The sequence below is a fragment of the Geotrypetes seraphini genome, chromosome 6, assembly GCF_902459505.1.
Source record: "Geotrypetes seraphini chromosome 6, aGeoSer1.1, whole genome shotgun sequence".
Taxonomy (NCBI): Eukaryota; Metazoa; Chordata; class Amphibia; order Gymnophiona; family Dermophiidae; genus Geotrypetes; species Geotrypetes seraphini.
In genome coordinates this window covers 163,670,545-163,694,553 of record NC_047089.1, presented here as the reverse complement: position 1 = coordinate 163,694,553, position 24,009 = coordinate 163,670,545, and the positions used below count along the sequence as shown (strand labels likewise).

Genomic DNA, 24,009 nt, shown 5'->3' with positions numbered 1-24,009 from the left:
TCTCAACAGTTCGCAGAAAAGTTTAAAGAAAAGTAAAGATTTTATGCCAAGTCCATTCCTGTTGTTCATAATGTCCATAATGCTTAGCTGCAAGACATTCCATCAGTGCCAATTTGCATAACTTAAGATGCCATTCTCCCCCTGTTGATACTACCGCGCTTTTCCAATACTGCGCAATAAGACATTTAGCAGCTGCCAAGCCCATATGAACCAATTTAGTTTTCCAGGAAAAGTTCCTCAAGTTATAATTGCCCAGAAGACAAACTTGAGGTAAAACTTGAACTGGAACTTGAATCCAAGTGGTCAAAGTAGTGGTAACATGTAACCAAAAGAACTGTATGTCAGTAGTACATTCCCACTATATATGAAAGAAAGATCCTGACCTTTGCCACATCTCCAACATACATTGATTATCTGAGAATGCATACTGCTCAAATGCTCTGGTGTAAGATACTAGTGTATTAAAATTGAATAAGCATTTTGTTGCACTAAAATGCAATGGGACGCTTTCTGTACCTCTAAACAAATCTGTGTCCAGTCCTTCCTAGTAAGAATACAGTGCAAGTCTTCTTCCTACTTCTGCATGAAAGGTTTCTTAATCAATTCCTGCCCTCGAAAATAACAGTAGAGGACTGAAATCGGCCTCAACACCCTTACCAGAAGGACCCCTAAATTTTCCAGATGTTCTGCATCCTGGGGCGCCCACAGAAATCATAAAGTGCCTAAGTTGCATATGTGCAAAAAAAAGTCTCCCCAAAGACCTGCTTCTCAGGCTACCAACATAAACATAACATAAAAATCAACTTCCAATAAACCACCTTTGCCTCATTTCATACTCCAAAATCACCTCAGAGGTCAGGAGTGGAACTGGAGGGGGTGGAGAAGGACCCAGCAGGTGTCACCCAAACTGAGGGATGAGGGACCTGGAGCCACCAGGTATCATCCAACCTTAACATGCAAACTATAACCTGAACAAAGATGACCAGCATATCCCCTTGCTCAACCGACATCCAGGAGTTACCAGACAAGCACCAAGAAACTACACAATTTATCACCATCCGCTTTGAGACAGAGAAAAATACTGAATATCCCATGCTGCACGATACCCTTAAAGGGCAATGTTCTTGGGACTATTTTTTCTCTGTCTCCACCTGCTGGTAGATGGACATAACCCACTCAGTCTGGACTGGTCTGAAATAGACGTAATGGAATTTTTATTATTGTGCAAACAGCTCTTATGCTTCTGTATATAACAAGTGTTGCATTAAACAAAACATATATTGAGAGGGGCAAAGGTGTATGGGGATGGGAGTTTGAGAACAGAGCATGGGGGAAGAGAAAAGCATGCCTATACACCTAAATACAGAAATATACTGGCTCATACACCCTCATATGAAATGCCACAACCCCATACATCCCACATGCACATCACACACATGTATGCTCTCCAAACAGACACAAACACCACAGTACATAAACATTCTTAAACATTTAGCTTCCCCCTCCCCCAAATATCCAATCACACAGACTACCATCAAAGTCTTTTCCCAAGTCCTCCAAACAAGCATTCTTGAGTCTGCAAATGGAGGAAGGGAAACATGCTAGTGTGTTACACTGTAAGTGTGCACTTTTCAAGTTATGCAATAATTAGATTTGGTTATTCTAAAGAATCTTACTAGCTGCATGCTACATAAATTGAAAACTGTTTTTTGTGAGCTTTAATGAATCAAAGTCTGCCCTCTTCTGGAATTAGAGGCACATTTTCCCAAGTTACAAAAATTAATGAGATTTCATTAGAGTACCTTGATAATTCCTGAAAGCTCGTCAAGAAATGTAAGACAAACATAAGCAGGTGACAAACATAATGCACAGACTAAAAAACTTATTCCCAATGCAGTAAAAACTAAGGGCTACTAATACTAAACATTTTTATAGTGCTACTAGACATTTATTTTATTTGAGTATTTATATACCACTTATAGCCTATGTGGTTTATATTCAGGTACTTGAGCATTTTTTCCCTATCTGTCCTGGTGGACTCATACTTGGGGCAATGGGACAATGGGAGATTAAGTGACTTTCCCAGGGTCACAAGAAGCAGCGCAGGGTGCTGAGGCTGGTGCTATACATTAAACAGTTAACAGAATCCCTTCTTAAGAGAGCTTACAATCTATTTAAGACAGAAGCAGGACAAAGAATTAGGGAACTACAATGACTATGGGAACAATATCACAGGTCTTTGGAACGACCTCACCACCCCGCTGCGGAACCTGAGCTCCCTTCAGTTATTCCGCAAACAACTGAAAACCTGGCTTTTCAGCAAATTGTAGCTCTATCTTTCCCCCCTTTCTCTCCCCCCTTCTACACATAAGTTCATGTAATCCTTTTTCTTCTTCTCTACCCACTATTTTAAGTTCTTGTAAACCGTGTCGAGCTCCATTCTCATGGAGATGATGCGGTATATAAACTTAAGGTTTAGATTAGATTAGATTAGATTAAAACATAAATAGTGAACAGGTAAATAAGAGTTAAAAAACAACCTCCAAAAATGTGGGCTTTTAGCATGGATTTGAGTAGGACCAGAGATGGGAGCAACGCACCACTTTTGAAAACTCTCATGCAGCAGTTCAGGACTATTGTGTACCAGCTGCAGCAGTGGCAAAACAGCCTGCCTCATTTTCCCATGTGGCTACACTTGCAGCCTCAGTATGATCAGCAGTTTGCGCTGCCCCAGAACTGGAAGAAGACGTTAGCGGGGCATGATCATTGGTTGTGCAGCTGCAGAATGAATACACTTGTAAGACGAGTTTGACCTGTACACCAAAATGAAGAGAGCAATACAGTGATATAAGGAGAGAGGTAACATTGGCAGAAGTCGTGCAGCAGAACTTTAAATAGATTGAGAAGGAAAAAGATGGTTTAGGAGGAGACCTATAAGGCTCATGTTGCTGTAGTCTAAGTGGGAGGTGAAGAGAGCATGAATAAGAGTTTTTGTAGCGTGTTCAGAAAGAAATAAATTAATTTTGGTGATGTTATAGAAAAAGAAGCGATAGTTTTTAGCAGTCTGTTGAATATGGAAAGAGAAAGGCGAGGAGACAAAGAATGGCAGTGTTATCCACTGAACATGGGAATGGGGGAGGAGAAGAGGTTGGTTTAGGGGAAAAATAAGCAGCTCAGTCATGTTCAGTTTCAGTTGACAGTGGGAAATCCAAGCAACAATGTCAGACAAGCAGGCTGAGACTTGGACCTGGATTCCTGATGAAATATCTGGTATAAAGATGATGCTGAAAACCATGAGAGAAGATCTTAGTGCAAAGGGAACAAGTATAGAGAGAGAAGAAAAGAGGTCTCAAGAGAGTCCAGAGGTACAACTAACATGGGATAGCAGTAGACGAGGATCCACCAGAGCATACACTAAAGTGTGATGAGAAAGAGAAGAAAACTAAGACAGAACAGAGCCCTGAAATCTAACATAGAGAGGAGTGGCCTAGTGGTTACAGCTGCTGCCTAAGCACCCTGAGGTTGTAAGTTTGATCCCAGCCTCCATTGCCCCAGGCACCAGATTGTGAGCCTGCTGGGAGAGACAGGAAAAATATCAGAGTTCCCGATTACTATTCAATGTATTGTATTCTGCTTTCAGTTAATAAAATCCAAAATCAATCATATTGAAAGAAGCCGATAGATTAAGGAAAATGAGGATTGATAAAGGCCCTTGGATCTGGCCAAGAATAGATCACGAGAAGCTTTGGCAATGGCTATTTGTGTAGAATGTAGAGGGTGAAAGTGAGGTTGGACTGAATCAAACATAGCTTGAGATGAAAAAGTCAAGACAGTGGTGATAAACAGCATCTTCAATAGCTTGGATAAAAAAGGAAGGGGGAGGGGAGGATGCAACATCATGGCCAGCAATGGAAGCCTTGTTCAGACACATGCTGACAAATTAATTTAATATTCTCCATCCTGTGCAGTGAAATCTGTCCATACTTTTGTATCCTTCGGTGTATACAGCTTCTGATGGTTAATGATGATGTCTAAAGACCGACAGACTAAAGTCCTACTCTCAAATCAATGATGCTGCAGACCATGAGACCAAACAGCTAAATAGGTGCCAAATCAACGGAGCCTTTGGAGTCCGTGGATCACATATCTGAACTGGGCAGTGAACAGTTGACTCTCCAAGATGATATCAGGCAAGGCTTTTCAGATCTGACGGGAGAATTTGCAACTTTTAAGCTTGATACAAAACATGCCTTCTCTGACATTAACAAAATCCTGTTGGACTTTGTGGAGGTGGAGACTCATTTGGACATCTATGAAGAGGATTTGATACATCTTCAGGAGCAAGTGACCTGTTTGAAATGCTATAAGGATATTTTTTTTTAAGCTGGAGGACCTAGAAAATCGATCCTGCCACCAGAATTTTTGGTTCCACAGGATGCCTGAAATAATAGTGGATGCACAAAGCAAGGAGGTAATTTTGACCATATGTTCTGCTTTGATGCAGAATAAATCCACTGCGCACCCGACAGAAGAGTTGCTTATTGAACAAGAGTTCCGAGACTTAGGGGCAGAACCTTCCATGAGACATCATAGTCTGTTTCCATAGTTGCATGGATAAAGAACATGTGCTCTGAGCAGGAGACATGATGGTCCTATTCTCTGGGATTCCATTGAGATTAAGATCTATTCAGATGTGGCCTCTGCAACACAAAAATGTCAGAAAGATTGGAGTTGAATTGAGATCCTTCATCAAAGATTCGTTATTGCTAGCTTTATACAAATGAAATTTCTTTTACAATAGCAGGGAGGCAGTTATCAGGTCTGCTGCTTGGAGGACTTGTCTACCTACTTTCTTAAAGCTGGATTACCAACTGCGGAGGATGCCAGCTTGCCTTCTGGGCAGCCCTTAAGGAGTTCTGCGCAGTCAACTCCTGCAAAAGTGGAGGCAGGTGGACTGAGGAACAAAAAAAATCTGTTCCTCATGATAAGAAGTATTGCTGTCCAAGATCCTAAGTGAAGACTTTTGCTTTCATGATTGTGGATATTTTTGCATGGGTGGCTTTATTTGCTTCTTGTTTTGACAGTCCTTACTATGGTTGGAAACTTTATTAACCCGCCTTTCCTGTTGGGGAAAGGAAAGATTAGGTTCTTACCTTAGTAATCTTGTTTTTGTAAACCATTACTCTATGACTACCCAAGTGTTCAGGAAATAACATCTCATGAGATCTCTTGTAAGAAGCTTCATTTACATAGTTTTGCTCCTCCTCTCTTATCTGTAGACCAGTGGTGTCAAAGTCCCTCCTAGAGGGCTGCAATCCAGTCAGATTTTCAGGATTTCCCCAATGAATATGCATGAGATCTATTTGCATGCACTGCTTTCATTGTATGCTAATAGACCTCATGCATATTCATTGGGGAAATCCTGAAAACCCGACTGGATTACGGCTCTCAAAGAGACTTTGACACCCCTGCTCCAGACTGTCCTCCAACTTCTAGTGTGTGACAAAGCACACACACCCTATGGGAGCGCCTTAGGCGCTTGGTCCAATCAGAACCTTAGGTCCCACCCCCGCCGCATCCCACGAAGCCAAGGGAACAAGTATAGAGAGAGAAGAGACGGGTTGGCCAGCCTTCGTGAAGAAAGGGGTGGTGGGGCTTGGCAACAGCGGCAAGGTGAGGGAGTGAGCATCCCTCCTGCAGTTGGGGGGTATCGGGGGGTTGTGCAACAGAGGCTGCAGGAGGGAGTGGGCATCCCTCCTGCTGCCAGGGGGAGTTTGTAAGGCAGCGGGATTGGGAGGGACTAGACATCTTTCCCGCTGCTGGGGGGAGTTGTGCCATGGTGTAAGGAGTGGGCATTCCTCCAACCAATCTTCGATTTGGGGTCTTTTTTTTGTGAGGGAGGGTCTGAGCTGTCAAACCTTACTTTCTTGATTTGGGGTATTTTTTTGTGAGGGGGGTCTGAGCTTCAAACCCTACTTTCTTGTCAGTGCCTGAGCCAATCAGGCACTGATTGGAAAATAAGGTACGACAGCTCAGACCCTGCCGGAAAAATGTGCCCACAAATGTGCTACAATGAGGTTAGGAATCACTCAGCAAGGGTAGAGAAATGCCTGGAGTACTCATTTTAACATTAATGACCTTGTTGTACTACATTTGCATGACAGAGTCAGAGACAGCTAGGAAGCTCGGAAAAAGACCACAGTGAGCCATTCTGATAACTGGCCGATAAAATACTGCCCCACTAAATCGGCTGGAGCAGGTTTAGTGACCTCGTTAAAGGTACATTAGGCACTGCCTTTGGTAGCTATGTTTAACCAAGTGTAGAAAATGAAGCCCTTCCAGAGAGTCTGTGAGAGGCCAGGATGGCGGTATTGCCCAAACTAGGGCAGGATTTGTTATACCTGGGCTCATATAGACCTATTTCACGCCTTATTTTTGAAACTAAGTTGTTGGCGAAAGTTCTGGTGAGCTGAATGATGAGAGTTTTACCGGATCTAATACATGAACCATAAATAGGGGCCGCTACATCACCTGCAATATGAGGCAATTGTTAGAAGCTATGGAACAAGTGGCTAGGGACCGGAGGCCTGTGTCTGATGGAATTTCCTGTATACGGTACTTCACTTATGGATTTCAGGGCTATTTTGTACAGGGTATTCAGACTCTTTATTATGACCCCAGGGCTCATCTCTGGATTAATGGACTCCTCTAGGATCTGTTTTCTATATGCAGGGGTACACAACAGGGATGTCCTTTGTCCCCATTACTCTTCATACTTACCCTTGATCCACTCATCCAAGATATTTGTGCTAACCCAGAAATTCAGGGAATGCAATTGGGAGATCAAGAATTTAAGGTGGCAGCTTTTGCAGATGACTTAATAGTACATTTGGTGGAGCCGAGGACCTCTTTGGAGATCTTATTAGAAGTTATGCAAGAACATGGGGATTTCTCAGGCTTTAAGCTCAACCTGGATAACTCAGAGGCTATGTCCCCTGGGGACACTTTGTGTAGGGAGTGGGGCCCTTCCTTTCTGCTTAGATGGGCACAGGAGTCCTTTAAATATCTCCCAAGAACAGTGGCTGACCCATGTTCGTCCCCTATTAGATGGCACTCAACAACAGCTTGACATCTGGACTGTTCTTCCCTTGACACTGGCAGGGAGATTAACCTCTACAAGATGTTGACATTTCCCATGTGGTTATTCATTCTACAATCACTTCCCTTGAAGCTTTGTAGAGGGGATTTAGTCAGCCTCCATAAGATGTTGCAGCGTTTCTGCAGGACAAATAAAAAAAAATCTAAGCTTCCCTTGTCCCGGCTATTTGGCAGATTGGGGGGGGGAGAGGATTGGGGCTTCCAGACATTAAACTATATAATGAGGCCTGTTTATTATGGCATCTTTGTGGGGGAGTCAGTATTATGGTCATCTAGAATTTGAACGGGCTTTCATGGCTCCTTATCATTAAGCCTCTATCTTATAGGCTCCTTTGCACCTTCTTCCCTCCTATCTTAAATCTAGTTAGCTGGTACGACCCTTGTGGGAGACTTGGCACCTGTTGAACCTGGGATTAGGAGGTAACAATGGGTTTCAAATCTTTTGCCCATCGAGGGAAATTAGAATTCGCTCCCGGGATAGAGAATGACACCTTTCTTTTTTGAGAGACCTCAGGAATTTGAGAGACCTCAGGAATTTCTCTTCTATAACACGTCCTGAGCCCCGGGTAATTTTCTGGGAAGACTTCTCAAGGATGGGGTCATTGCTTTGCCTTTCATCAACTTAAGAACATAAGAATTGCTGCTGCTGGGTCAGACCAGTGGTCCATCGTGCCCAGCAGTCCGCTCACACGGTGGCCCTTAGGTCAAAGACCAGTGCCCTAACTGAGACTAGCCTTACCTGCGTACGTTCTGATTCAGCAGGAACTTGTCTAACTTTATCTTGAATCCCTGGACGGTGTTTTCCCCTATAATAGCCTCCGGAAGAGCGTTCCAGCTTTCCACCACTCTCTAGGTGAAGAAGAACTTCCTTACGTTTGTACAGGATCTATCCCCTTTTAGCTTTAGAGAGTGCCCTCTCGCTCTCTCTACCTTGGAGAGGGTGAACAACCTGTCTCTATCTACTAAGTCTATTCCCTTCATTATCTTGAATGTTTCGATCATGTCCCCTCTCAATCTCCTCTTTTCAAAGGAGAAGAGGCCCAGTTTCTCTAATCTCTCACTGTACGGTAACTCCTCCAGCCCCTTAACCATTTTAGTCGCTCTTCTCTGAACTCTTACGAGCAGTACCATGTCTTTCTTCATGTACGGTGACCAGTGCTGGACACAGTATTCCAGGTGGGGGCATACCATGGCCCGGTACAGTGGCATGATAACCTTCTCTGATCTGCTTGTGTTCTCCTTTTTAATCATTCCTAGCATTCTGTTTGCCCTTTTCGCATCCGCCGCACATTGCATGCACGGCTTCATCAACTTGTCTACCAGTACTCCCAAGTCTCTTTCCTGGGGGGTCACTCCGAGTACCACACCAGACATCCTGTACTCGTGTATCAGATTTTTGTTACCGACATTCATCACCTTACACTTATCTACGTTAAACCATATTTGTCATGTCGCAGCCCATTTCTCGAGCGTGTTTATGTCACATTGCAGGTCTTCACAGTCCTGTGTCTTCACTACTCTGAATAACTTCATATTGTATGCAAATTTAATCACTTCGCTCATCGTACCAATTTCCAGATCTTGAAGATTAGCGTGGCATTTGCTACTTTCCAGTCTTCCGGAATCCTTCCCGATTTGATCGACAGATTGGCTATTAGTTGAAGCAGATTGGCTATTAGTTGAAGCAGTTCAGCTATAGCTCCTTTCTCAGATGGATGTCATCCGGTCCCGGGGATTTATAATTTTTAAGCCTATCAATCAGTAGATTAGGCTGCACTTGCTCTGCAACTGGGAGATAAGCTTCGGGGGTTTTTGGAAAAATTTCTCAAGACCGCCCTTCAATTTCAGGTATAGGCAGAGCTCTTGGGGCCCTTTGGCCACCGACAGATTATTCTTCTCTGACGGCAATATGAGAGAGGGATCTAGGAGCTCTCCCACATGGTTGAGAGGTAGGGACCAGTCTGCAAGCTATACCTACCTTGATTTACAGTGCCTCCCTCAGGGAATGTAGATACAGATTTTTATAAAGGGCTTACATGACTCCATCAGAACTTCATCACATGGAGTATCTAACTACGGATGTGTGGCAAAATGCTCATTAGAAAGGGCCACTTAAATACATGTCTTTTGGACCTGCCCAGAAGTGAGCCATTTTTGGAGGCAAATATGTGCTTACATAAGGAGAATTCTAGGGCAAGGAATATCTTGCCCCAACTTACTGCTGTTGGGATTAGCAGGCATCTATACTTTTAGGGGACGGGGGACTTTGACTTGGATTAGAAAACTAAGGGCTCCTTTTATCAAGCCACACTAGCAGTTTAACGCGTGTAATAGTGCACTTTAAACCGCCGGTCGTGCTAGCCGCTAACGCCTCTCTTGAGCAGGCGGTAGTTTTTAGGCCAGAGCAGGGGTTAACGCATGATGAAACGTCATGCGCGTTAACCCCGCTAGCGCGGCTTGATAAAAGGAGCCGTAAGTTCTTTGGGGCATGAAACAATCCTGCAAGTGTGGATTACATCACAGCCACCTTCTTATTGTTTGGGAAGCCCAAGATGCTAACGCTATAAGCAGAAGAAACCATTCCTTTTTATTTGGGAGCCCCTTATCTAAAGTCCCTTACCCCAAGAGCTCATAGTCAAATTTGAAATAGATTGGGAGACTTACCTAGACAAAAGTAGTGTCCTCTAGATACAGACATAGATCCCCAAACTGCTATACTCTAGGATTACAGTTCTGCTGTGGGTTCTTTATTCTGACTTCCCTCTTGGTTTAGTTTATTTCTAATATAACCCTTTCCTTTTTTATTTTTTACTTTGTCATACAGCCTGAACCTCAGATAGGATAAAAATTTGGGGGGAGGGGGGATATTTGTCTCTCTCTTTAGAGATCTTGTTGGGCACCTTGTGCTGTTGTTTCCATTGTAGTACCTGGCTCACTTGCTTAATCCGAGGACTATAAGAGTACAGGTCCTTGGATGTAATTTAATGTAATGTAATGTAATTTATTTCTTATATACCGCTACATCCGTTAGGTTCTAAGCGGTTTACAGAAAATATACATTAAGATTAGAAATAAGAAAGGTACTTGAAAAATTCCCTTACTGTCCCGAAGGCTCACAATCTAACTAAAGTACCTGGAGGGTAATAGAGAAGTGAAAAGTAGAGTTAGAGGAAAAATAAAAATAAAATAAACATTTTAACAAGACAGCATTGATCTAAATACTTTGGAAGGTAGAAGAGAGGAGAGAAAGGAATAGAAGCAGAAGGGGGAGCCGTTGAACAGTAGAATTCTGGAGAAATTTAAATGATAGAAATAGAACAAAACAAAGACAAAAGGCAAAACAATAGATAAGATTAAAGATAAATCATAAGCTGGAAAGAAAAATAAAATAAAACTTTGTCTTCAATCCACGGTTTCAGCATCAGTGATGAAGTGGAGCAAGTAAGTTTAGGAGGAGCGATTGACGTTTCCAGAAAGGGCTTCTTCAGGGAAGAGACTTGGCAGACAGTCCCAGAATGCCTATGTCTCCTCCCCTGCGATGTTCTCCCATCCATGCATTCCCTCCCAGACACACTGCCCGTGCCCCAGCCGCTCCAAGGAGGCTGCCCCAGATGAGGCCCACGGTGAATGCAGGATTCTCTCCTCTGCGGGAAAGCCGCCCGGAGCCGACAGTCGATCTTCTTAGCGGATTGCATGGGGGGAAGAGTTCACACTCTTGGTAGGATCGGGTCTGTGTGCTCTCGGTGGTTGTGGCTGGCCTCGTTGCTGCTTAGGTGTAAAAGCAGTTGATCTCCACTGCTGCTGATATTTAAAAGCAGGCAGATTGATCTCTCCAATGGACTGCAGGGGGAGGAGTTCACACTCCTGGCAGGATCGGGTCTGTGGGCTCTTGGTGGTTGCGGTAGGTCTCGCTGCTGCTTGTATGTAAAAGCAGTTGTTTTTCTACTGCTGCTGATATTTAAAGCAGGTAGATTGATCTCTTAAACGGGATATAGGGGGATGAGCTCACATGCCTGGTTGGATCGGGGCAAGGGCTCCTATTATAGGCAGCTGGTCTTGCTGCTACTTAGGTGTTAAAGCAGTTGATCTTCCTAGCGGACTGCAGGAGGTGTGGAGCTCACACTCCTGTCATGATCCTGTCATGATTGGTAGTTGCGGTTGGTCCCAATGCTGCTTAGGTGTAAAAGCAGTTGTTCTCCCACTGCTGCTGATATTTAAAAGCAGGTAGATTGATCTATCCAATGGAATGCTGGGGGAAGATCTTATATGTCTGGCTGGATCGTGGCAAAGGGTTCCCGGTAGTGGCGGCTGGTCCTATTGCTGCTTAGGTGTAAAAACAGTTGATCTTCTTATCGAATTGTAGGGGGGGCGGATCTCACATTCCTGGCAGGTTCGGGTCTGTGGGTTCTTGGTGGTTGCGGATGGACCCGCTGCTGCTTAGGTGTAAAAGCAGTTGTTTTCCCAATGCTGCTGATATTTAAAAGCAGGCAGATTGATCTTTCCAACAAATTGTATGGTGAAGAGCATACACGTCTGGCTGGATTGGGACAAAAGCTCTCGATAGTGGCGGCTGGTCTTGGTGCTGCTTAGGTGTAAAAGCAGTTGATCTCCTACTTCTGATGATATTTAAAAGCAAGCATATTGATTTTTCCAACGGAATGCTGGGGGAAGAGCTTACTTGTCTGGCTGGATCAGGGCAAAGGGCTCTCGGTAGTGGTGGCTGGTCCTGTTGCTGCTTAGGTGTAAAAAACAGTTGATCTTCCTAGTGGACTGCAGGGGGAGGTGGAGCTCACACTCTTGGTTGGATCGGGTCTGTGTGCTCTTGGTAGTTGCGGATAGTTCCGCTGCTGCTGAGGTGTAAAAGCAGTTGATTTCCCACTGTTGCTGATATTTAAAAGCAGGTAGATTGATCTCTTCAATGGACTGCAGAGGGAGGAGCTCACATGCCTGGCTGGATCGGGGCAAAGGGCTCTTGGTAGTGGTGGCTGGTCCTGCTGCTGCTTAGGTGTAAAAGCAGTTGATTTTCCTAGTGAACTGCAGGGAGGGTGGAGCTCATATTTTTGCAGGACCGGGACTGTGGGTTTTTGGTGGGTTGGTCCCGTTGCTGCTTAGGTGTAAAAGCAATTGATCTCCCACTGCTGCTGATATTTAAAAGCAGGCAGATTGTCCAGGGAGAGGAGCGCTGCACTCAAACTACCATCCTCCTCGCCTCCAAGTTCCGGAATGGCTTCTTTGGAGGGATCTATGCAGAGTCTGTTTCTGTTTACTGTCTAATATGATGGGGAAGATTGGGAGACAGGGGAGAGAGATAGGTGGGATGTTTATCTTTTATGGCATTCTTTATTTGCAAAAGTTTGATGACTACAGCCTCTGGGCCTTCCCTGTATGTATTTCCTTTTATCTGTATTTGAAATTGAATGCTTTGGTATTCACTGTTCTGTATTTATCAGTTGTCATCAATGGATATTATGTATCAATGCGATGATATTAGTTATGTTGTTCTTCTCTTTACTGTTGTAGTTTTTGTGATATCATCAATAAAAATTGTTAAACATTAAAGGAATGTTAGGTTTTGAGAATCTTCCCCACAGACAGCAAAGCAGAAACTACTGTATTTCAGCTTCTTCTATTAAGCTAGCTTTCCCCAGTTCCTCAGCACAAGGCTAACACTCTTCTACTCTACAACAGTCAATGGAACAAACACGAGCTGGTCTTCACTCACTGGCATGGAGGTTTTCAGGTCTCCATCCTTTTTTCACCTCCCATGTTTTAGGCCTGACGTTTCTCTTCCCCACCCCAACCCCTCATACTTCCTTTCTGCTGGTCCTACCTCATATTAGTGAGCCTCAGCCATGAAGACAGCAAAAAGAGATTAGGTTCTTACACTGCTAATATCTTTTCTAGTAGATAGGTGTGTCATTCTGGATAATAGGTATTCTCCCCATGCTCATGAGCTGTGCAGAAGGAATACACTCCAGGTTATCAATGCCACCTCCGACTCCAGAGGGTTCTGCTGCTCCCTTCAGTGTGTACCAAAGTAGGCGATATAGGAACAAATAAAAAGGAGTGGTATGGGGAGACTCCCCAAACTACAAATCTGTTCTGCTCTGAAACATGTTAAACATTTTAAGTGAACAATCAAAACATCTCTGGGTGCAATAGCCCAAGCTTCCGCCCACTTCTTGTGGAATGCGCTTTCAAGGAGGAGTTCAGCCATCCGTATCCATCTTAAAATGGTAGCTTTAGATGCTAGTCTACCACGTCTAGCCTGACTGGTGAGCACAAATAGATGATCCGACAGTTGAAACTCATTGGTGACCTCTAGATAACGTAGGAGGACACTCCTCACATCCATTTTTTTCAGAATCCAGTCCTTTTTCTTTGACCCTGTGGTCTGGAATGCTGGTAATCTTAACTTTTGATTAACATGAAATGCTGAAAGTACTTTTGGCAAAAAGGACAGAACCGTGTGCGAGGACTCTCTCTCCTCCAAGATCCTGAGGAAGGGCTCCCTGCAGGACAGAGCTTGCAGCTCGAAGACTCGTCTCGCTGACTTAATGGCCACGAGGAAAACGGTCTTGACAGTATAGTCCAAAAAGAACAGCTCCTGAATAGGCTCATACAGAGTCTGATGGAGGCCTTGCAAAACCACATTAAGGTTTCACGAAGGAAGCGGTTGCTTTACTGGTGGTCTGAGCCTCAGTGCTCCCTTTATGAATCTGACTATGTCTAGGTGTGAAGCTAGAGCTTTACATTCACAGGCTCTGAAGCACAAGAAGCCCGCCACTTGGACCCTGAGACCTGCTTGGAGGAAAGCTAGCACCACTGAGATCGGAGTACTAAATGGCTCCACCATCTCCTTTGTGCACCAGTGCTGAAACATCTCCTATGCCTTAGTGTAAGCAGAGACTGTTGTAGGCTTCTTAGCTCAGAGGAGAGTAGCAATGACTATGTCTGAGTATCCTTTGTGTTCTAATGCCACATGCTCAAGAGCTATGCCATAAGACCAAGCGATCCAGATCTTCTATGACTACTGGGCTCTGAGATAGAAGATCAGGCTGCATCTGCAGTCTGAGGCATTTGTCCCTATGAAGATGCACTAAATCCACATACCATAGCCTGCGTGGCCTATCCGATGGTACGAGGACCACTCTCCCTGGTTTGCTACTCTGTGATGTATTCACCCTATCATGGGCCATGGAGGAAACACATCCAAGAGCTCGCTCTTTGGTCAGGGTTGGAATAGAGTGTCTAGGTCTTCACTTCCAGGCTTGCATCTTCAACTGAAGAAACAGTCCGCCTTCCTCTTCTTCGCTGCAGCCATCATATCGAAAGTTAGCTGACCCCATTGGAACACTGCTGCAGATAATGTCAATTTTCCTGGGTCTAAGATCTGCCTGCTGAGGTAATGGCCTGGACTTGTTCATGCCCACATGTGTGTGGAGATTGATTGTAGGCATAGCTCTGCCCACTGGAAAAATAAGTAGGCTTCCAGGCTTAGCTGCACACTCTTGGTGCCTCCTTGGCAACTGACATACACCACTGCTGTACCATTGTCCAAGAAAACTTGGACCACCTACCCTTCCAGACTCTTCTCCAACACCAGACAAATAGCTCAAAGCTTCAGTCTGCTGATGAACCACTTTCTCTGGAAGGCCGACCGCCACCCTTGTACTGGGCATCCTTTGCAACAGCCTCCCTAGCCAAACAACCTGGCATCTGTGTGAGAATCACCATAGTTATCTTGAGGGACATGTCCCGCAATGCAGCAAAGTAATCTCTCTCAACTAAGCTCAATTTATAATAATATGGGGCTCATTTTCAAAGCACTTAGACACACAAAATATAGGTTTCTATGATACTTTATGTGGCTAAGTACTTTGAAAATGAGCTCCTATATGTACCATTTATCGAGTCACTAACTTTTTACATAGAAACATCAAGCTTTCAGTAATAAAGATCAATACAGTACTCTTCTTGGTCCCATTTTAAATAGCTGCATTCTCCAAACCTATTAAGGTATATAAGGGAGCAAACTACTGTCAATGAAAATAAAAAAAATGTTTCCTAGATTTGCTATGAAATTAGAGTGAGCCAGGGTTAAGTTTCCTAATCAAACTTTGAGATTCAAAGCTCTAGGAATAGGCTTCACATCATCTAATTCTCTAAATGAAACCCTTTTATTCTAATTGGCTCATTTGGAAAATCTGGAAAAACAGAACAGTGAAAAACTCCATTTGAAATCAGAGAAAAGACTGTTCTTCAAAAATCCAGATTCATACAGAAAAATCCCAAAACAGGCAGAGTCTCATAATAATAGCAAAAAAGTAAACATAGTTTTCTTACAGATCTTAGAACTAACAAGGCACTCAATTAAAACAGTTCAAAAAAATACTTAACTTGCAAATTTTGTCTTCAAATAGTCTCTGCAAAAGAAGCAGTGGTAGTATCCGTGAAACAAGTGACCCTTGTCAAGGTTTTTCTGGGACTCTTCCTGATGTCTGTAGATTTTCAAATTTGTGATCTGATGGATTATTCGTGGGATTTTTTGCAGCATATTTGAAGACAAGATTTGCAAGCTATGCATTTTTTATTTTTTTAGAACTGTTCAGATTGAGTACCTTGTTAGTTCTAAGATTTATTATTATGAGACCATGCCTTGGGATTTTCCCATATAAGTCTGTTTTTGAAGAACAATTTTTCTCCAATTTCAAATGGAGTTTTTCACTGTTCTGTTTTTCCCGATTTTCCAAATGAGCCGATGAGAATAAAAGGGTCTCATTTAGAGAATTAGACAGTGTGAAGTCTATTCCTAAAGGTTTTAAGTTCAAAGTCTAATTAGGAAATTTAACCCTGGCTCACTCTCATTTTATAGGAAATCTAGCAAACTTTTTGGGTTTTTTGATTATTCTCCAAACCTATCCAAGTTGTATTGACTACGTACAATGATCAATAAACACATTTCTTGGAGGAAGGCTGTAATCATGTTCATTTTCTTCAGAACCACCACTGTATTTTAACTAGTGTAACTCACCAAGCATGCCCCAGGTGTGCATGATCATAAACTGTTGGCCCACAGCTATACCTGTAAATAAAGTTAAGATTTATGAGTAGATCTGAATAAACAGAAGAAACAAACAAAATAAAAGGCATAGGGGTAATCCCTATGCAGAAACCAATAACAAATAAGAAGTAGGGGTTTGACAATGTTTTCCAACCAACAGAAGAAAATGTATTTAATCAAACTGTATTGACTCTGACTAGACATGGTGCCATGCTTTCACAGAAACCCACCTGCCTTAGGAGTCACAACATCTACACTCAAAATACAAAGAGCATATAAACAATATAAGTAAATATACAGTACATATATAAATTAAAATATATATCATCTTAAAAAATAGAAATTATTCAGAGAGAAAATAAGTGGAAATGTACCTTATACAATATGGAAGTTCAATTCTACTCAAACTGGAAAAACAGAAAGAGCTACAGCTTATAAAAAATGTTTTTTGTGGACAGTCAATTCAAATTTTCCAGATGTAACAAGAGCAACTCAGGAACGTAGGAAACAATTCTTGTCCATGAAATCCAGGGTTTTGGTTATTGGAACAACTATTTCCTGCATTTTCTCTGTAGATGTATTTTACATTATCAGGGTAAATAATTTATATTTTTTTGATCATTCTCATTTGGAGAAATTTCTATTGGAACATGAAAATAAGGGTAATTAAAACAGAAAATGGATCTCATTGTTTATAGTTAGAATGCTAACTGGATTTCCATCAGGAATTAATTACTTTTAGTTTATCCTCGCAAATCTCTCCTTGAAGTGGATTTCAGAATTAGTTTCTATTTGTAATATTTCTTGTAAAATATGTTTCACCAATGTTACTCTTTTCTTGTATATCTATACTTGATATGTATAATTGAAATTACTAAGGACTCCTTTTACAAAGGTGCGCTAGCGGTTTTAGCGTGCGCTAAATGCCCCGCACGCTAGTCGCTACCGCCTCCTTTTAAGCAGGTGATAGTTTTTTGGTTAGCGTGTGCTAATCGTGTGCATGTGCTAAAAACGCTAGTGCACCTTCATAAAAGGAGCCCTAAATAAAAAAAAAAGAGATCTACAGCCACTACAGCAGGAGGATGAATTACCTAAAGAAATATTCTCAACTCCACCTATGCTAGCCTTCTGAAAGCCACCTAATCTGAAACAAAAACTAGTGAAAAGCAAATTCCCAACACAAGCTCACAAAGTACATCACATGTCCCTGCAATATAACAAGCTGCAATCTATGCCAACACATTTCATAGGATCCCCCAGTCACTCACATGGGAAAAATATATAGAAGGGAATCTTTTGCAGGTTCTTCTAATTAGAGAATGACATGGGGACAAATTTTTCTCCGTACTCGCAGGAACTCAACTTCCCTGTCCCGTCGTTTTGTCACTGTCCATGTCCCTGCCCCATTCCTGTAAGCTCAGCCTTAACCGCACAAGCTCGAACACTTACGATTTCAAAGTGCTTGAGGCTTGTGCAGGTGTGGACTGAATTGCAGAAATGGAGCAGGGATAGGGAAAGAACTTGCAGGGATGGGACGGGAAAATGAGTTCCCATGGGAACGGGGAAAAATTTGTCCCCGTATCATTCTCCACTTCTGTCATGTATATATCATTGAATATAAAAAGTGTAAAGAGGGAGAAACAAGCCACCTGTTAAACACTCGGATCAATCTACACAGATATCAAATTAAAAATTGCAGTGCCAACCAGGATATCACCTCTGTTGGACAACACTTAACCAGAACACTGCATCAATGATCTTATTGTAAGAATAATAAAATGAAATTAAGAAAATCCAGGAATCTTTGATTCAAGATCTTTGAAATCAAAATGATAAAATATTTTGACACCTACCAGACAGGACTTAAAGATCTTGGTTTTCTATCACATTACAAACCATAGAATTATACTGCTTTGTCACCTTATCACCCATCCATATCTATCTGTCTCTCACCCACCCAGCCCTCCCTGTTTTTCACTTTACCCACTCCTTCCCTCTTCTTGTGAGACTGCCATTGGAATGCTTTTATGTTTCAACTTATATATATTGATATTTGTCAATATTTGCTTATTTCTGATATGAAGAAAGGTTACTTTTGAAAGCTAATGAAGAAATGCATTTAGTCCAATAAAAAGGTTATCACCATATTTCCTTTAGGTTTTATTTCTATATTATTACCTTATGAAAATCACAAACAATATGTACTTATGTATTAGACAGAAGGGAGCATACACATGTGTTGAAACTGGCACAAGTTTGAAATTTAAAAGCAATGGTGCCAATTGTTGAGGTTTCATTTGTGCGTGGGGATGCCAAATGATTACATTTTTTCAGCATAGATTGATCACGATCTTGTTTTACTCCACTGAATGTGAGAATTTAAATTTCTGGTTTCTCTAATGCATTATTTTAAAAAAGCAAGACTACTGGGCCCCTTTTACAAAACTGCAGTAGCGATTCCCCTATAGCAAATGCACCAAAGGAGCTTTGGTGCATTTGCTGGGGGGGGGGGGGGGGAATGCTACTGTGGCTTTGTAAAAGGAGCCCTACATGTCCTTCTATGCACTAGGATAAAATCAGGACTGGATCGAACTGGTTCTGGAAATCTGGGGAGTGTATGGCACAGTGATTAGAACTACAGCCTCAGCACGCTGAGGTTTTGGGTTCAAATCCCATGCTGCTCATTGTAACCCTGGCCAAGTCACTTAATCCCCCAATGCCCCATTGTACAGTAGATAAGAGTGTGAGCCCACCAGCATTTTCCTTGAATGTAAACCTCTTAAGCTATATAAATACTAAAATAAAAATCATTTACTCAATTTCCTGTAAGAAAACTAGCTTTGTAAGATCATGTCTGTTCATCCCCTAATAAAACTTTAGACCTGTCACTTGATTTTATTTCAATTTGTACAGTGTCTAGTAACCATGCCTTACACTTTTCATGTGCCCAATACTTAAAATCATTTTTTTCCATTTCCTATAAGCCAACAGACAAGTTCAGCTTATCAAGTTGCATGCACTTTGGTTAAGAGCGAGCACTTTTAAAGCGAATATTGGTTAATACCTGTCATTATTGGCTGAATTACTTACTTATCTAGTTTCTAATGGAGAAAAAAAAAGAAATGAAATGTTTACACATGTAGTTGATGTTTAGGATAAATTAATTATGAATGCTTCTCCAGGATGTATAGACAATAGCCAGGGATGAAGTCTCGCTACTTGAATTCAAACGTGTGCCAATTCAACTCCTTTGGCAGTACGAGATGAAAACCAAACTGGTACTTCTTATCTATGCAAACTAACAGTTGAAACACTCTTGAAAGTATAAAATTCAAAATACATATTTTTTTAAAGTGTTATAGAGAAAGGTTTCCTCATAGCTTGCAGTAGAACAATGTGTGTGCAATTCTAGAACCTATTACATTCAGGATTCATTTCAAGATACAGACACACACAGAGCACTCTACACAAGCTGCCCATCTTATCTAGCCTCACGCTACACATCCTCTGTCTTATTTTCATCCATTGGATTTAGACTAGCCATTACCCCTGTGGCATCTGATTTGGACTCTACTCCAAACTGTGCATTTTTCTCTTTGGCCTTGACACGTCAATTTGAACCGTCTCACACTAGGTTCAGATCTTCTTTAAAGACCCCTTGGCTTCTTAGATGGCAAGTTCACATCCAAACTACCCATCTTCAGCATGCTTTCCTTTTTAGCTGTCCTATGAAGTTATTGCATTCTTTTTTTTTTTTCTCCCACCTTATATTTACAATATGTAAACCAAGAATCTCCATGAAAGGCACCATAGACAACATAGAGGCCAGTCATACAGGCTGATTGGTCTAAGCTCCTCATGATGCTTTATAAGAGAAAAATGTTTACAGGTAGGAGCATATAGTTTAAATATATTTTCATTTAAATTGAAAAGGTGCCTACCCTCTTCAGATGCAGTAGCTCTGTTTGGGTATATGACCTGTGATAACTTAGGATATGTTTGGTGTCTTATAGATATTTGTAGCAATTCTGGTTTCATGTATCATGTTTTATAATTATGTATATTATCTGTATTCCACTTTGAATGAAGGCAGAATAAAAACAAACTATAACTAAAAGCACAACAATGACCACTAAACTGACATTTCCTTCTTCCCTTTCCCCACCACGTGGACAGTGGTCTAGGACTGTTTCTAAAGCCGATCCTAGTCAGGTTTGCAATAGACAGAAATCCCACCCATCCACACCATAATCCTGCCCATCCCCGCCAGAATGCCGCCCATACCCGCCCATTCCCACTAGAATCTTCTCCGTCCCTACCCATCCCCATGAGGAATCCCCTTCATCTCTTCCTCCCCCCCCCCCGTAAAAATTACCTGTTCCCATAAAAAGCAGCAATTAGTTCTGACAGTTTTGATTTTAGTTTTGAGTTTTACAGAAAAATCAAAACAAAGTCAGACATCTACCAGAACAGGAATAAAACTAATACCCTTTCTCCCTCCCTCTCCCCAGTCGGGTGGGGTTGGCATATCAACAAAATGCTATCCCAAAGAAGTAGATTTAAGGCAGATTCTCTCCCCCTCTGCACTTTTTAAAAGTTATTTATTTATTTATATTCTGCATATCCTACAATTTTATGCAGATTACAAATTATTCAGGTACTCAAGCATTTTTCCCTATCTCTCACTCTTATCTAATGTATCTCACACTTTTATCTAATGTATCTAGGGCACTGGGGGCGTTACATATTTAATGTTGGTACCTGCTGGGCTGAAGCAGTTTAATGCAAGGTAGTCCGGCTCCGGAGCTGAACAGTTATGCTGCCCAGTCTCTTTTGCGCTCCTCTGACAGCCGCTGTGAGTGATGGCAGGCTTAAGGTAACAAGGCTCACTACTAAGAGAGCTCTGCACATCCACCAGTCTGGGAGAAAGAGTTGGAGCTTTATGGCCAATCAGGAGCACTTCTACAAGGAAGGGCTCAAGATTGGCCATCAAGCTCCAGCTCTGTCTCCCTGATTGGTGGATGTACAGAGCTCCCCCATGTGAGTAGCAATCAGCAACTGGTGCGCTAAGGGATCAAAGAAGCTTAAAGGGAACATTGGAACAAAGGTAGGCTGGTATTTCTGTGGGAACCCTGGAAAACCAGCATCCATCCCCACAGGAGTCCCGTGGACCTGGGGAGGGGGGGAATCCCTGTTCCTATGCACACCTCGTTTGCAGAATGAGATAATTTTGCAAGCAGTGGAGGTAGTGCACATCAAAGTATTTCATGCATATTCATTGTGCTCCTAAAAAACAGACTGGCTAGGTGTGAAAGAAAGAAGAGACCTGTTTCCCAAATCTCTCCTAGAGGTACATCAATCCAGTTTGGTTTCTAGAATTACCGCAATAAATACGTTTGAGATTTGCATACATTGAGACCTGATGTATGTAAATCTCTGATGGAATTAATTGAAAGAGAGCCTTTTATGCATTTATACCATGGAGGTATTTAAGTTGATCTTTACCAACTACTCAAGCAATGCGACCACTACCATTGCCTGGTGAAGAGGAAGGAAAGAGTCGCTCCCAGGTAGCCAACTCTGACACAAGAACTCTAATCAATCAAACATAAAATCTGCATACATATCTTTCATGCATTCCTAAGAACTGGAATGCATTTGTGATCATAAAGGACAAAAGTTGTACACCAAAAAGTAGAAGTAGTGTTCCAATATTTGAAGGTGCTTTTTAGAGTCAGTGTTAGAGAAAGTCCAAGCTAAGGGCCAGCGTGGATACTCAACCCACGTAAGAACTGGAAAAATATCTTTATTATATAGCAAAAACAAAGCAGAAATTTGTTTTCCATCAAGGCCAGCAAGCAGAGCTAAATTAGAACATGTACTAACAATAGAAACAGAAAAGAATGACAGATAAAGAACATACAGTGCAGAGAAGCCAACTTTTCAGTGTTTGGAGATGCTAAACCCAATATAAGTTACCACTTCTTGGGCACAGTCAAGGAGTATGTTAAATATTAGAGGTGCTCAAGCACCCACAGAGCTGGCTCCTATGATAGTCTATGTAGGGTGCCCATTCATACCATACCAACTACTAAGCTCTATAGCCCCTTTCTTTACAGATCCTGTGCAGCCTGTTTTACCTCGTTCCCTCATAGGATAAAAGGGTCGTTATGTGTATTTGTCAATTATTTCAGATTTTCTCTGGATTCCATAAATATGTGACGAGATAACTATGAATAAAATAATTGCTAAATTAGACTACAGTATTTGCTTTTTAAACACACTAGGCCACTCACGGAATGAATTGTATTTCTAGTCACAGAAAAGCATCGTATTTTCATTTAGTTGTGCTCAGCCTACAACAGCTAACACACTGACTGAAAACTGTTCTGTAAAGATTACAAGAACACTGCTGACAGTCTAACTTTTAGTCACACAATTCCACCCCTCCCCAAATGAGAAATTAAAACCGTATTTTAGCTAATACTTTTTCAAACAAAGAAATAATAATAAAGTCTCTGACCAGGTTGCCACTCCTTTATTAACCAATATCAAGGATTCTTTCCTTCTCGTTAGACTATTGTATATTTGTACTGCCGTCTCATGGCCCGTAGGCGGAATCCATCTTTTGCCCGGCCCCACAAAGTCGGAAGCCGTCGCCGTGCCCCTAGCCAAAACCCTGCCAGCGTGCCCAAAGAACCGGCGGTGTAGCACCGCAACAAGCATGGCGTGCAGGCCGGAGGCAGTCAGAGGCTTTCACCACCGGAAGTTTCACTTGAGAGTAGCAGCGCGCGCGCACTCAACGTGACAGAGCGACTAAGAGCAAAGCAACATACTAGCGCGGCTGCTGTTAATTCAGCATAGGCTTCTCGCCGCTTTCCAGTACATATATACTGTACAGTGTACACCCACCCCCGGACAGCGACAAAAGGAGGAGCCAAGGCTAGGGAAGTAACAATTTGTCAGAGGAGGAGCCAAGGTTTGCACAGACAGCTCTCCCTCCCCCTCGCCTGTATCTACAACAGCCCGAGAAATACACACACAGCGACAACCGAAATGCAATGACAGTGCTGAAAAGCACTACTACACGAGGGGACGAGGAAAACACCCTACCGGAACAGGAAGACGGAGGAGAGAAAGGAAGACTAGCACAATATATGCGAGCTACTCTTTGAAGAGAAAGAGAAAATACGTCATAGTGTACATAATAATGCTAGCTCCAAGACTTCCGACGTTAAATTAAAAAAAAAAAATGGCCCCACTTTAACCGTGACCTTAAATCCCATATAGTGAAAAATTAAGGGTTTAGAGAGGGGGGAAGTGGAATCGTACAGGATGCGAGGGAAAAGAGGCCATGACGGAAATATGACCGGCTTTCGAGATCACTTGCTCCCTGGTCTCCTATGATTCTCTGGGTATGGATTATGCATTTCCCCTGAGCACTCGTTCTCAACAGCTAGCAAATCTCACTTCACCAGAGCCGTTCCGGTACTTGTTACCACCTATTTCCATAACATAAGAAAAAGAGATGGGGGAGGGATAATCGGTTGTGGAGCCATAGTACTGCACCAGGCAGCGCTCTGCGGCAGCAAAGCTAGGCTTTGTCGGCTGACTCTCCCCTTTCGCCTTAGTATGAAGGAGAAAAAAAAAAACAACCAACCACTTTCCAACGGTTCCATGGCAACCGTAGAGCCTGCAGAGATTGGAACACGAGTGACAACTACCATCCTAGCGCCAGGAAGAGCCCCGCCGGCGCTTCCAACGCTTTTTTTTTTTTTTTCTCCTAT

At 42.4% G+C, this 24,009-nt stretch overlaps 1 protein-coding gene across 8 annotated transcripts in view; it reads right to left on the bottom strand.

The window, feature by feature from the left end:
* Nucleotides 1–24,009, bottom strand: part of CARS2 (cysteinyl-tRNA synthetase 2, mitochondrial) — a 182,224-nt gene that overhangs the window by 156,983 nt on the left and 1,232 nt on the right. For 2 of the 8 annotated variants that reach the window (XM_033949063.1, XM_033949069.1), the window contains exon 2: nt 16,193–16,243. Coding sequence is in view for 1 of the 8 variants with exons in the window: in XM_033949062.1 (XP_033804953.1) it covers nt 16,193–16,243; nt 22,746–22,948 (254 nt within the window). In the remaining 7 variants the exon portion in view is untranslated. The other 6 variants (XM_033949070.1, XM_033949066.1, XM_033949067.1 and 3 more) reach the window with 6 other exon arrangements.